The 13653-nt window shown below is 33.3% G+C and overlaps 1 protein-coding gene across 3 annotated transcripts in view; it reads left to right on the top strand.

Moving 5' to 3' along the window:
• Positions 1–13653, top strand: part of TTC21B (tetratricopeptide repeat domain 21B) — a 70859-nt gene that overhangs the window by 25424 nt on the left and 31782 nt on the right. For all 3 annotated transcript variants that reach the window (XR_013762922.1, XM_079134429.1, XM_079134430.1), the window contains exons 12-18: positions 2903–3032; positions 6272–6429; positions 7845–8069; positions 9194–9432; positions 10221–10293; positions 10864–10974; positions 11730–11868. Coding sequence is in view for 2 of the 3 variants with exons in the window: in XM_079134429.1 (XP_078990555.1) it covers positions 2903–3032; positions 6272–6429; positions 7845–8069; positions 9194–9432; positions 10221–10293; positions 10864–10974; positions 11730–11868 (1075 nt within the window). In the remaining variant the exon portion in view is untranslated. The remainder of the gene's footprint in view (positions 1–2902; positions 3033–6271; positions 6430–7844; positions 8070–9193; positions 9433–10220; positions 10294–10863; positions 10975–11729; positions 11869–13653) is intronic.

The raw sequence follows: 13653 nt of genomic DNA, 5'->3' as shown, positions 1-13653 counted from the left end.
TTTAAACCATTTATTTTTATATGACATAGTTTTGAGAACCCTGCTTATAAACCTGACGATATCCTTTATTTTGTACATGACTATATATAAAGCTCACTAACTCAAATATGGTTTTGTACTGCAAGACCTAGAGTTGAATCTTTTCCCTCTTATTCTGAATTTCCATCCAGGTTTTATTTGTGTGTTTGTGTGCGAGTCATGGTACATTATTGACCCCTATTGACTTAGCAGTTGACTTAAGTCCTTAAATCTGTTACTCATTATACCTTTGAAGTTAAGTGCAGAGCTCCACTTTTATTCTTATTAAATTTTATCTTCTTGTGTCCATCTCATAATCCTAGATTTACATTCCTTTTGGATCTTGTCGGCTTCTTAAAACAATGTTTTAAAGGTTCTCTGGCAGCTGTACTGAGAATAAACTATGTAGGACAAAAAGTAATGTGGCTGGGTGTAGTAATAAGTCCCAACTCCTCTAGAGAAAAGGCATGAGGATCATTTGAGTTCATGAGCTTGAGAACACTGGTCAACATTGCAAGACCCCATCTTAAAAAAAAAAAAAAAAAAAAAAAGAGGATTAAGTAATAGCTGTGTCTATTACAACTATGATACCTGATTTTTCCTATAAAATAATATTTGTCAGTATAATAAAACCTAATCAGCATTTACTTTTAATAGGGAAATATAGACAGGAAGAATTCTCTCCAGCTTTTTTCCTACTTGCTTGACCCTTTTATATAGGTATAATTTAATTCTAAATTTTAGTTGAACAAATGCCATCTTAACAGTCTTGCAGGCTTGTTTTTTCCTGTGGTTTGTACCTGCAAACCATTGTCAGTAAAAATGATAATTATTGTCAATAACTAATTCTTAACCAGGTGGCAAAGAACATTGACAGAACCTTACCATCATTTATAGTTTCACTATTTTAAGTTCTACATACAAATTTACAATTCACGTTGTGTGTATTACTGTGCAAGAAAGTATACATTTTTATCTTAAAGATACATAAATTCCCCTTAGTTACTTAAAAGAAGCAAACCTAAATAGGAAACTAAGGTATAAATGTTGTAGAACTTTAAAGAAGTTAAAGTATTTTAGGCAGCAGTAGCCATATTTTGAGTATCTTTTTTGAGCACATATTCTTTTATATCTCAGCATAGGTGAGGAATAGTGGCATTTTCTTTGTTTATTTTTATTTCTTTTTTAAAATTTATTTGTTCTTTCTAGATAAACATGACAGTAAAGTATTTTTACATTTTATACATATATAGAATAAGTACACTTGTTCCACTTCGGATCCCATTATTGTGGTTGTATACGGTGTGGAGTTACGTTGGTCGTGTATTCATAAATAAGGATAAGAAAGATATGTCCAATTCATTGTACCGTCTTTTCTTTCCCATCTACCCTTCCTTCACTTCATTGCCCTTTGTCTAGTCCAGTGAACTTCTAATCTTCCCCTCCCTTGTTGAGGGTTAGCATCCACATATCAGAGAGAACCTTCTGTCTTTAGTTTTTTGGGATTGGCTTATTTCACTTAGCATGGTAGTCTTTAGTTCTAGCCATTTGCTGGAAAAATGCCATAATTTCAGTCTTCTTTATGGCTGAGTAATAATCCATTGGGTACATATATTACATTTCCTTTATCCATTCATCTATTGTAGGGCACCTAGTTTGGTTCCACAGCTTGGCTATTGTGAATTGAACTATTTAAACATTCAAGTGGCTTCATCACTATAGTAAACTGATTTTAAGTCCCTTGAGTATAAACTGAGGAGTGGGTTAACAGAGTCAAATGATGTTTCCATTCCAAGTTTTCTAAGGAATCTCCATCCTGTTTTCTAGAGTGGTTGCGCCCAATTTGCAGTCCCACCAGCAATGTATAAGTGAACCTTTTTCCCCACTCCCTCAAAGTGGCACTTTTTTTGTCTGTAACAATGGCTCATTATAGGAGAAATTTTCTGTAAGCGGTTTCAGTCCTATTCAAGAATCTGTGTGTTAGGCGAAGGGTGAGGAGCATGGGGAGCACCAGCCTTCCTATAAAGGAATCAGCATTCATAAGTCAAAGCAGGAGAAATGCACATTTGATGTTTAAATTCTAGTGTATTTCTAAGTCATGATTGGATAACAGTTGAATAAAATTTGGTTGGTAAATGGCCATTATAAGAATAAGAAAAATTGAATAAAGCAATGTTCTTACTACTTTATTTATCATATTCACTATTCCTCCTCCCCTTTCCCCTCCCAGGGCCTCACACATGCCAAACATGTGCTCTGTCACTGAGTTACACCCGCATCCCACTTACATTCAGTATTAGTAAAAGGAACATTAAGGAGCTTTGAGGGCCTGCAACATGTGAAGCACAAAACTGCAGAATGTGAAGGTTTGAGACATATTTGGCATAGAATACCTGAGTATTCTACCTTTTGATTTTAATTAGGGAAAAACATCTACATTATTTAAAAACCGTTTTCACAGTACTCTAGGAATAGTGAAAGTTATTGAATTACATAAATCACAGGACAGATCTAGAATTTGAACAGTCATTGCCTTGAGTATTGATTCTAGCAAGAAACTACCTGTTATCTTACCTTCGAACATGTATCTTTGATGAAATTTTTGAAGAGATAGGTTTCTTTCAAATCAGTAATTATATAATAATTTCATAATTATTGTGCTGAATAAAATCATTATTTGCATGACCTGTTCATAGACCGCAGAGAGATAATTTAGCCTTAGTCCAGTCATAGCAAAGATAATATGGAATAAATGGAATAAGGGAAATTTAAAGAAATATATAGTTTTGCTAGCCACACTAAAATTAACCCATGTTTCTTTTTGACTGTCTTTCTAATAGTTTTTACTATTATAAACTTATAAAAATTATCTTCCAAATTTTAGCCTGCAAGTCCTGGGCAACCTCTTTCTCCACTTCTCAGACGTTGTACCTCTGTCCTGGAGATTATAATAAGAACTGTACCAGGTCTTCTGCAAGCTGTCTTCCTAGTTGCAAAAGTGAAGTTTTTGTCAGGTAAAGTATACCTTAAAACTTAAAATAACCTTTGTACCCAATATTGATAAAAACAGATGTAAATAAAACAAGCACGCCATTTATGTAGAGAATATTCACATAAAATGCACATTTTGCATGTGATTATGTATGTGCTTTTAATCCAAAATAAAATTGTAAAACTTACTATTTAATTCTTTAAAAATTGCTCTAAACTTTTGTGGCGCAGGTGAATTACTAGGAAAATGCAGGAGCACCACTTTAAGAAAAGTCTATCAGATGGTTCTGGGGACTGATAAGAATTCACAGCCTTTAATCCATTGTTATTGACTTATTAGCATAACCAAATGCACCCTTTATCAGATTTTAGGCCCTTATGGAATATACTGATTAATTCTTGGTTTGTTTTTGTGATTGGTCAGTATAGCCAACCTCTTATAGACAGCTTTTTAGAACACAAATATCTAACTTCACATGTAAAAGTAAACCATTATATCATGCTTGTGTATATATACCTTTCCAGCAAAATGGTATCCAGAGTAGGTTTGTGAAGCTGTATTTACTAGTTTTCTGTTTAGTTTTGCTTCTTTTGTAGGACTAAGCATCTTTATGGTCTTAAAAAACTAGAATTTTACTCTTCTTTGTATGGTAATAGTTACAAAGAAATTTCTTTAAAAATACATTGTTTTTCCAGCAAAACTGAAAATATCAAATGTATTCTTAGAAATACTTATTTCTTGTATATAATGAACAGAGTGAAGAGGTTGCCTATATTGTATTTTGGACTTTAGTTTTACTTGTTTCAAAAAAACCTTAGATGATCTCTGAAGCTTGTTTCACCTTTAAAATCTTCTAGTTGTAAGAACTGACTCTTTGATACCTTCTGATTGAGTTCTACTATTGTGCATGTGATCTTTCTACTTTGCTACCAATTGAAATGGGTATCACCTGGATAATTAAACTAAGTTAGATTTTTGTTATTAATTTACTAAATACTCATTTTTTCTGGAACTGGATATGAGTTACTCACATACTTTGTCTTCCTGGCATGATCAGTTCTGAGCCACTTTTAGCCTTCTCAGTATAAACTATCAGCACCCACCACAGATGACAGGGACAATCCTTTCACTAGGGAAATTGCAAGACTTAGGGACTCTACCAGAAACTCAAGAAAAACACCAGCCAGTTTATTACATAGGACTCAGACAAAGACAGATGTACAAGACAGAAATATCTCCTGTTTTTCCCTCAAGGAAGATTGGGCCACTCTTAGTTAAGGATGCAATATTGATATTGGTCTTTGTTTACCTCCTCTATTTTCTCCAACATTGATGACCCAGTTCTCATTTGTAAACATCTCATGACCTTCTGATGGTGACTGCTCACATACTTTCCCTCACCCCTAAAATAATCAAGAAAGTCTGACCCCAGTTTTTCACACAGTCCTGATTTTCTTCATGTCATGGTTGTAAACCACAATTCTTTTTCTATGTCTTTCCCCCCTTAATGATAGCCTCTTACTTCAAGTCAACCTCTTATTTTTTTTTTAATTTATTTTTATTTTTATTTTTACAGACTACATTTTGATTCATTATATACAAATGGGGTGCGACTTTTCGTTTCTATGGTTGTGCAGATGTAGATTCATACCATCCGTGTACTCATACATGTACATAGGGTAATGATGTCTGTCTCATTCCACCATCTTTCCTACGCCCACCCCCTACAAGTCAACTTCTTAATCCTCTCCTTCCTTTAAAAAAAAAAGAAAGAAAGAAAAATGCACTTGTCAATCTAAATAACAATAAAGATTCTCCAAATATAAAACATTTATTTGAAAATAAGCAGAAGATTGACAATGCAGAATGTACATGCTGTGGTAGACCACAAGCATATAGGGAGATTGAGGCAAGGGGACACTTTTAAAGGCCCAAGAGGAAAGCACACAGTTTGTTATGGAACATTGGTTATAGGGGTTTAGTACAGGAGTTGGTATAAGTTCGTTAGTGAAGACAGTACATCAGGCATATGTTCTTGTACATCTGTCTGCTCTCCTTGGGACCAATGTAGCAAGCTGTAGTTTGTTGGAAATTTTTGTAACAGTTCCTGTTAGGGAACAAAGCATGTCCTCATGATTTGTAATGATTTTTATCATAGGCACAAGTGCATGAGGGTCCTCTGTTTGTTTTACTTGCTTCATATTATTTTGTTTGATTAGGGTTTGAAACACATGACTTCCCTTTGATTCAGATAACTATCTGATTTACTATCCTTAACCTTCTCATTTCTTTTTCCCTGTACAATTCTAAGTATGAGATGCATCACAATTAAAAAATACTCCATTATTGGTTATCATGCTTGATGATCCATTGCTATACTTTGATGCTGTATTTAGTTAAGTTATTGTACTAGCTCAGCCAGTCATTTGTTCATTAATCCTCTGTCTCTGAATAAAAATATTTCTGCTTCAGTGGATTTCTGTTATCAGTAGATCGAGCATTTGGGAGCAGGAAACTGACTTTAAGCCTATTTATTCTGTTGTGACATCATGTTGGTCTGAGGAATATAATGGAATAGAAAATGATTTAGACCTCTTTTTCCCCATTCTCCCAGCAAGACTGAATGAGACATGGACCTTGCAATACCTATTAAAGCCAGTTGCCTAGAGGGTTAAATGCAGATCCTTGTGTGTTACATGATTAGAAAATTCTAGGACCTAAAGTCTATGCCAGTTGTTCTCTGAAGAGCCTCTTCCTACCCATCTACCAGCCTAAGAACAATTCCACCATTCCTGTTACATCAGTTTTAATCATTGCCTTCTATTTTTAGACTCCCAGATACATAGCAGATGTTTTCCAAAACATGAATATTTCAGTTGATATTTAAAGACATTTTAAATCCGAATCTGTAATCTTTTTACTTATTTTATTTGTAGTAATAAAATTTCTGGATAAGAATGATAATAAGACCATATCCTCTTTGGTAATGGAAGTGACATTACAAAATTCTATCTCTGTAAATGTCTAAGTCTTCTAAAACTTATTTTAATGAAATTGTAAATAACACTTTCTTTTTTTATAAGAAAAATGAATGAAGGTACATTCCGAGGCCTGGTGATCAGCTGTCACCCTTTGATGTTTTCTTGGTTTGTAATTATACTCAAGAGCTGGCCTAATACAGGTCTGTTCTTTATGTGCATTTGCCTTCTCTCTCAGGTGTTCATCACTCAGGGATTAAACTTGTGTTGTTTCCCTTACTAGGTGACATCGAAGCAGCCTATAACAACCTGCAGCATTGCCTGGAACACAGTCCTTCTTATGCAGATGCCCATCTCCTGATGGCTCAGGTTTACCTGTCTCAAGAAAAATTCAAATTGTGTTCTCAGTCTCTTGAACTTTGTCTGAGCTATAATTTTAATGTAAGTATTCTAGATTCAAGTGAATAGGACACACCCCTCTTCTTGGACCTTAGTGAATATTTACATATTTAACTATATTTAAGTCTGTAATATTTTGCTTAAAAATGTATTTTACTGGAAATAATTTGGGACTCATACACAGTAGAAAGAAAAAATGAAGGCACCTTTAGTATAATTAAAAAACTGTATAAATGTGGCAGCAAAATAGCTGGTCTTTCCACTTATCACTCTGAACCCTCAGTTTTCTTTTCTATAAAACTCATATAATAATACTCTACTTTTGTAATAAAAGTTAAATTCAATAATGAACATCTATAAAATAATTTTCATCCATAGCACATAATGCTAAATAATTTTAGGTCTAAGGATAATAAATATTATTGTCCATTTCTTTCTTGGACCTTGGCTGTTAATAACTTCTTTCAGATTCACCATCAAAGAACAAGTAGTCATTTTGAAATTTATTACGTGGCTTGAGGATATAAACACATTAATACTTTCCAGACTTTTTTTTATGTCTTCCCTCAGCATTAGAAAGAATCCTAGCTTCAGGTGCTTCCTGAACTACTTACTCATGGAGGAGGACCTCAGACTTTGCTTTGCATCACAGAGTTCAGGGCTCTGTTATGGGAGAACCCTTGAGTGAACTAGAGAATTTAAGTTGTAAGTAAGATTTTCAGAAGGGATCACCTACTTCTTAGGATAATAGATCTCAAGACAGGTGGTGCAGCCTAACTGAGAGCAGGTAGGTGCCTTAGCCCCAGTGAGTCATATGCTGGGAGAAGAGCACAGCGTGAGAGCTCACTGGGCGCCATACCAAACTTTAATACCGCACTCAGGCTGAGAACTCAGCCTGCTTAGATGGCGGCCACATCACTTCATTCTGAGTCATCTCCTTCCCTTTGGCTTCTCTTTCCTCACTCATTTTGTCATTTTCTTATGTTCTCCATGGACATTGTTAGGAATCAGAATAAAGACAGAAGCTTCTTTATTACATGTTTTGGAGTAGTATCAAAATGTGAAGCCCATGTTTGATAAAACTATCCTGACATGTTTAACCTTAAAGTTTAAAAATAAAAGGGGAAAACTGTTTCTGTAAATTCAAAAACTGTCAGTATTAGAAGTCCTACATAAAGCAGTTCTTTTCCTGAAAATTCAGTTTCTGAGAATGCATTTGCTAGCTTTTTGAACATTGCATTTTCTCTTCTGTCCTAGTAGAAGCACCTACTCAACCTCTTGGTCATCTAGGAGGATGCTAGGTAGTGGCACTTTCCCTGAATCAGATTTAATACAAGGAATGTAATTTAATAGAAGAGAAACAGACCTCATGTGTACAATCATGATGGGCTGTCCTCAGTGATCTTGTTATTTTACGGCTTGATGAAAGAAGCATTATTAAATATTATTTTTTTCAGGTAAGAGACTATCCTTTATATCATTTAATAAAAGCTCAGTCACAAAAGAAAATGGGAGAAATAGCAGAAGCAATTAAAACTCTGCATATGGCAATGAGTTTACCAGGAATGAGGAGAGTAGGAGCTTCCTCAAAATCAAAATACAGAAAAACTGAAGTTGATACAAGCCATCGTTTATCAATCTTTCTTGAGTTGGTGGAAGTTCACCAATTAAATGGAGAACAGGTAAGTCACATTCTTTGAATATATGTTGTAGAAATTGAAAAAGCTCAAATTATAACCTTGACCAAGTGGTAAACTTTAGAATTTTTTTTTTTAATTTACTTTGCAGTAAGTTTTCATTAAACATAATCTGCTCCTACATGACTTTATGTCTCAATGTGCTTACTTTGGCTACCATGAAATATAATAATGTAATGTAGATATAATCCTCTGAGTTCCTAAAAGGATTAACACACACACACACACACACACACACACACACACACACACAGACTGTCATTTACACACACAGATTCTATTGGAATAAAATGAAAGTACCACCCTGAAATTCTACTAATTGAGAAAATGAGAGAAATACTTATAAAGGAATATCATGTCCAGTAGTTTGAAAAATAATAATACAGATAGATATGTAAATACCTGTGATGCACTTTTTAATTTTTCTGAAATCTGAAAGTTTTCCAACTTCTGAAGTTGGACAGAATTTTAAAATAAATGTCATTTTATTTTTATCAAGATATACATTTGGAAAGGATATACATTTGTTATCACCTGAGATAACAAAAATGTTGTTCTGAGATAACAAAAATGTTGTTCTGGTGGATGGAATGAAGTAATCTTCTATCTATCAAAAACTCATATGTGGTGTAGGTCCTGGGTTGAATCTCATCAAAAGGGTAGCAGCGAACATGACCAGAAGGGTAGGATACCTGAATTTGATGTCTGAGTCCATTACTCTTAACTTGTTAACTTCAGATCTGAATTTCCTTAATACATGATAGGGATAACAATAATAGCTATCTTAAAGAGTGTTAATGAGATTTAATGGGCTAACACAGTGCTGGTTACAAGGTAAATGCTTATTAAATTAGAGTAGCCATGCCTATAGTGACTGCCGTCATCCTAGTTACAAAAAAGTTTCTTCAGCTTGCAGGTTTTTAGCCTCATCTGATTTGGGTTCTTTAGATTAGTTTTAAATTTTGTAATTTTCAGAAAATCCATCAATTTCATAAACATCCTAACTGTAGATACATTTATTATTCATTCTGTTTCATTAGAAAATCCGCCTTTCTCGTGTCAATGGTTGAATATTTTGAAAGAATGATATTTTAATTTCATCTCTGTAGCATGAGGCAGCAAAGGCTTTACAAGATGCTATCCATGAATTTTCTGGAACATCTGAAGAATTGCGTGTTACTATTGCTAATGCAGACCTGGCTCTGACCCAAGGAGATGTTGAGCGGGCTTTAAGCATGCTTCGAAATGTCACAGCTGAGCAGCCTTATTATATAGAAGCCAAAGAAAAAATGGCTGATATTTATCTGAAGCATCGAAAGGAAAAAATGTTATATATCACTTGTTATAGGTAAATAGTTTTTTTCAACCAGTTATATTTGACACATTTACCTTCCAAAATTAATCCCCAAATTTAGTTTTTGTCTTCCTTTCACCTGCTTTGCACACTCTTTACAGATCCTCTCCTTAATGTACTCTTGTCCTTCCACCACCAATCACACCCACTCTTTTCCAATGGTTTACTCTCCCTAGAACAAAATTATGATGATTTCAAAGTGTGGCTTTCTCTTGTTTCTCAGTTCTCCTCATCTATAGTTCTTTTTAGATCCTGAGTCTGTTTAGGAAGGAAAAGAACAACAGTTATATATATTCTGATAATTTTTAAAATTTTTTTTAGTTGTAGTGGACACAATACTTTTATTTCATTTATTTATTTTTACGTGGTGCTGAGGTAACTCACTTCAGCCTATAATTCATGCCATAAGTATGAAACCTCAAGATATATATAGGAGGACAGCAAAGTTTTATTTCCCTGACCATTTTTTCATATCTTCACTCCTATATCATTTTGAAATTAAAGTTAGCAAAACAAGTATTTCTGGATAATGAGAATGTTTACTATTTACCTATACTGTTATCTACATTTCAGAAAGTGGAAAGATTCAAAGAAAAAAATTGATTTAAATAATCTCGGTTGAATTATACAGTGGATTTTTTTAATAATATACTGTTGAATATGTAGAAGGTATTTTCAAGGCTATTGATTAATGGAAAAAAGCTGAGGCTACCTTTTATTTCATTGGTTTAGAAGAAGATATTTGTAATGAAAATACTAAATCGGGTTGGTCTGCTTTCTAGAGAAATTGCTGAAAGAATACCCAGCCCCCGGTCTTTTCTTCTCCTTGGTGATGCATACATGAATATTCAAGAGGTAAAATTTCATATGCTACTGAAATTACATTTAAAAAACCTTTTGTGATTAGTGTAACTTCTATGAGGAAGAATTTGGTTTATTAACGTTTATTTACTATTTGATGATTCAGTCTTCACACTAAGAGCCATAACAATAAAATACTGGTTTTTATTTAATTGAGATCTAATAATTTGAAATAGAAATAATACTAGAAGCATGTTAGGGGTCTCTTTTAAACAAGGATGAACAGAGCTAAGGTGGTGTTTTCTTCAAAGGGAAGCAGTCCTCTGATTCTTTTCACTAGCTGTTGTGATAGAAATGAAGTTAAGAGGCTTTCCCTTAGTTCTCATATTATCGTTTGTATAGACGGAAGCACAGTCATCAAGGGTAGGGTCATGCTAATAAATTGTATCTATCCTACTCACTGTCACCTTTTTGAAACCATTAAGGTTCCTGGAATTCAGTATATACTTACTTAGAATTATAAAGTGTTCCAAATATAGAATTCAGTTGTAGAAATATTGCCATTTAACAGGACCCAGTTAAAGCTAATTTTTATTGCTTATTTTTTGTTTCCAACAATCTTAGCCTGAAGAGGCCATAGTAGCCTATGAGCAGGCACTAAATCAGAACCCAAAAGATGGAACTTTGGCAAGCAAAATTGGGAAAGCGCTTGTTAAAACTCACAACTATTCGAAGGTAAGTTCTTTATAGTTTGAAATACATTTATTGGATCAGATGGATCAAACCTGAGAGAAGTCTTGAGCAAGCACCATTTGTGTCTTTTATGGTAGTAAACTGCAGATTTGGATTTTTTAATTGGAATTTGTGCTAAAGGCTTTCTTAGTGCCTCACATTATGGTTGCTTCATTTTGTGAAGATTATTTGGACCCCAGAGTTTATGTCAGCCTTCCGTCTTACATCTAAATCCTTACGATCAAATCAATTACAAGTTGCAATTCTTATGTCTCTTTCATTATGTAACAAAGCACAATCAATTTCCTTTCTGCTGAACCAATTTTGGCAAGCTACGTGCTTTGAGTTATTTTTTTTTCTTTCTAGCATAGATAATGGATTTTCCTTTAACTGCTATATTCTTGCCCTATTTTTGGTAGTTGTTAAATATTTGTACACCAGCTAGTGAGGGATATGCATTCAGTATGGTTCACTGGCCATAATAAATATAACCTATAATTAGAATAAAACCTGTAATTTTTTAAAATTTGGGCAAGCACTGTTCATTAGTCAATTATCTTAAGAAATATTCTTGCCTTCTATGATGTTTGATTTGCTAAGAACAATGGCATACTTAGTGATAGTGCAGGTACATGCCTAAAATTCTTCCTAGGTACTTCCGTTTACTGGATATAACCTAAGTCTGTGATATAAAAAGTGTTTGTGCTCAAATGCCAGTCTCAGTACCTTTTTTCCTAAGTGAAATGTTTTTTGTTTAGGCTATCACTTACTATGAGGCTGCTCTGAAAAGTGGACAACAGAATTACCTTTGTTACGACCTGGCTGAGCTCTTATTAAAATTGAAATGGTATGACAAAGCAGAAAAAGTTCTTCAACATGCTCTAGCTCATGAACCTGGTATGAAAGTCTAATTTCAGAACAATATACCTGATAAATCTGACCTGTTTCATACTGATATTACATAAATGTATGTTTGTGTCCTTATTATTTATGCCATTGGTTATATAAATGCATACATCTTTTTTCTTTTATCAGAACACTGCTTTGCTAAACGGAGGTATCCAAAGTCTAATAAGAGATTTATGAAAGTTATTTGTTAAAGGAAGATAGTTTACTTTCCAAAATGATGTAAAGTATGTTATTGATAAATTGCAACTTCTATGTTTAAACACATTAACACTTTCATAATCTCTATCTTTTAAAGATACTAACATAGGAAAGTTCGGATAAATATGTCCAATTATACTGTTATGTATAACTAAAAAGAACAAATAAAAAACAAAAAAACCCAGCACAACAGGATGCTATAAAAAATAAAATAATTAAGATATTAACATATAGTTCTTTTTAAAAATTAAAGTACCGTATAAGAATATAATGCATAGGACATCCGTTTCTCCCATGAATTCTATTTGCCCTGTACTCCAATTACTTTCCTGTGGGTAGTTTGTGATTAAGTATGTATTTCCTCCCTATATTTGTACCTGTGTATATGTACATATAAAAATAGTGTAATTTTCTTTTTCAAAAGTACATGGTACTTGCTATTTGGCAGTTTTTTTCTACATACAACATATCCCAAATATAGTTTGATTTCAGTGTATTCAAATTGTTCATAATGTTATATAACTACATAAATTTTTAATTTCCTGAATTATTGGGTATTTAGTTTGTTCTCTGTCATTTTGATATTGTAAATCATGTTACAATGAGTATGTTATATCTCATTCCTTGGTACACTTGCTTGTATTTCTTAGTAGGATGCTGGATAAAAAGAATTTTCTTTTAAAAATTGCTGTGATATTTTCAAATTGCCTTCTTAGAAATTCATACAACTTTATCGTTTCAAGATCTTATTTTTTTAAACAAAATTGAGTCTGCATGCATTGTCAGAATTTATATATTATAGAAGTGAAAGAAAGTTGTGCTCCCACTCAAATTTAATCATATTTAACAACTTGTATATTATCCCAAGTCTCCCCACACCTGTCTCTTTATCATGCACACACAATTACAATTGGCCCTGTATTCCACATTGAAGGTTCAGCTAACCATGGATCAATATTTGAGAAAAGAGTTGCATCTGTGCTGAGCATGTACATACACATTTTTTTCTGTCATTGTTTCTTAAATGATACCATATAACGACTATTTACATGCCATTCATATTGTATTAGGTAGAATAAGTAATCAAGATATTATTTAAAATATACAGAAGGATGTGTGTAGGTTATACAAGTATACCACCACTTCACTAAATGACTTGAGCACCTGTGTATTTTAGTATATTGGAGGTCCTGGAACCAATCCCCATGGATACTAGAGGTTGACTGTACACACCACTTTTTTGTACCTAAAAGAGTTATAGTTTATCTATAATTATGCAGTATGAATTTGTCATTTAATAACTTCTTACCCTGTCAGCAAACATAGCTGTTCTTAACTTTTAACCTTTGTATTGTACTTATATTAACAACATGTATTTGGTTCATCCCCTGTTTATGAACATTTAGATTGGAAAAAAGTTGGAACACTGAGATAAAATCTTTGTTTACATGTGTATGTGTGTACTTCCTAGAATTGAATTCTGCTCCATTGTTTGTTCTTAATGGTAAAAATTTCCCAATACTATTTTGTATTAATCATAAAACAAAACAAAACTCTTACTTTATTTTGCATTTC

The sequence above is a fragment of the Sciurus vulgaris genome (genome assembly GCF_902686455.1).
Source record: "Sciurus vulgaris genome assembly, chromosome: 3".
In the NCBI taxonomy this organism is placed as follows: domain Eukaryota; kingdom Metazoa; phylum Chordata; class Mammalia; order Rodentia; family Sciuridae; genus Sciurus; species Sciurus vulgaris.
Note: the sequence above shows the minus strand (reverse complement) of the source record. Positions and strands in the feature narration are given on the sequence as shown.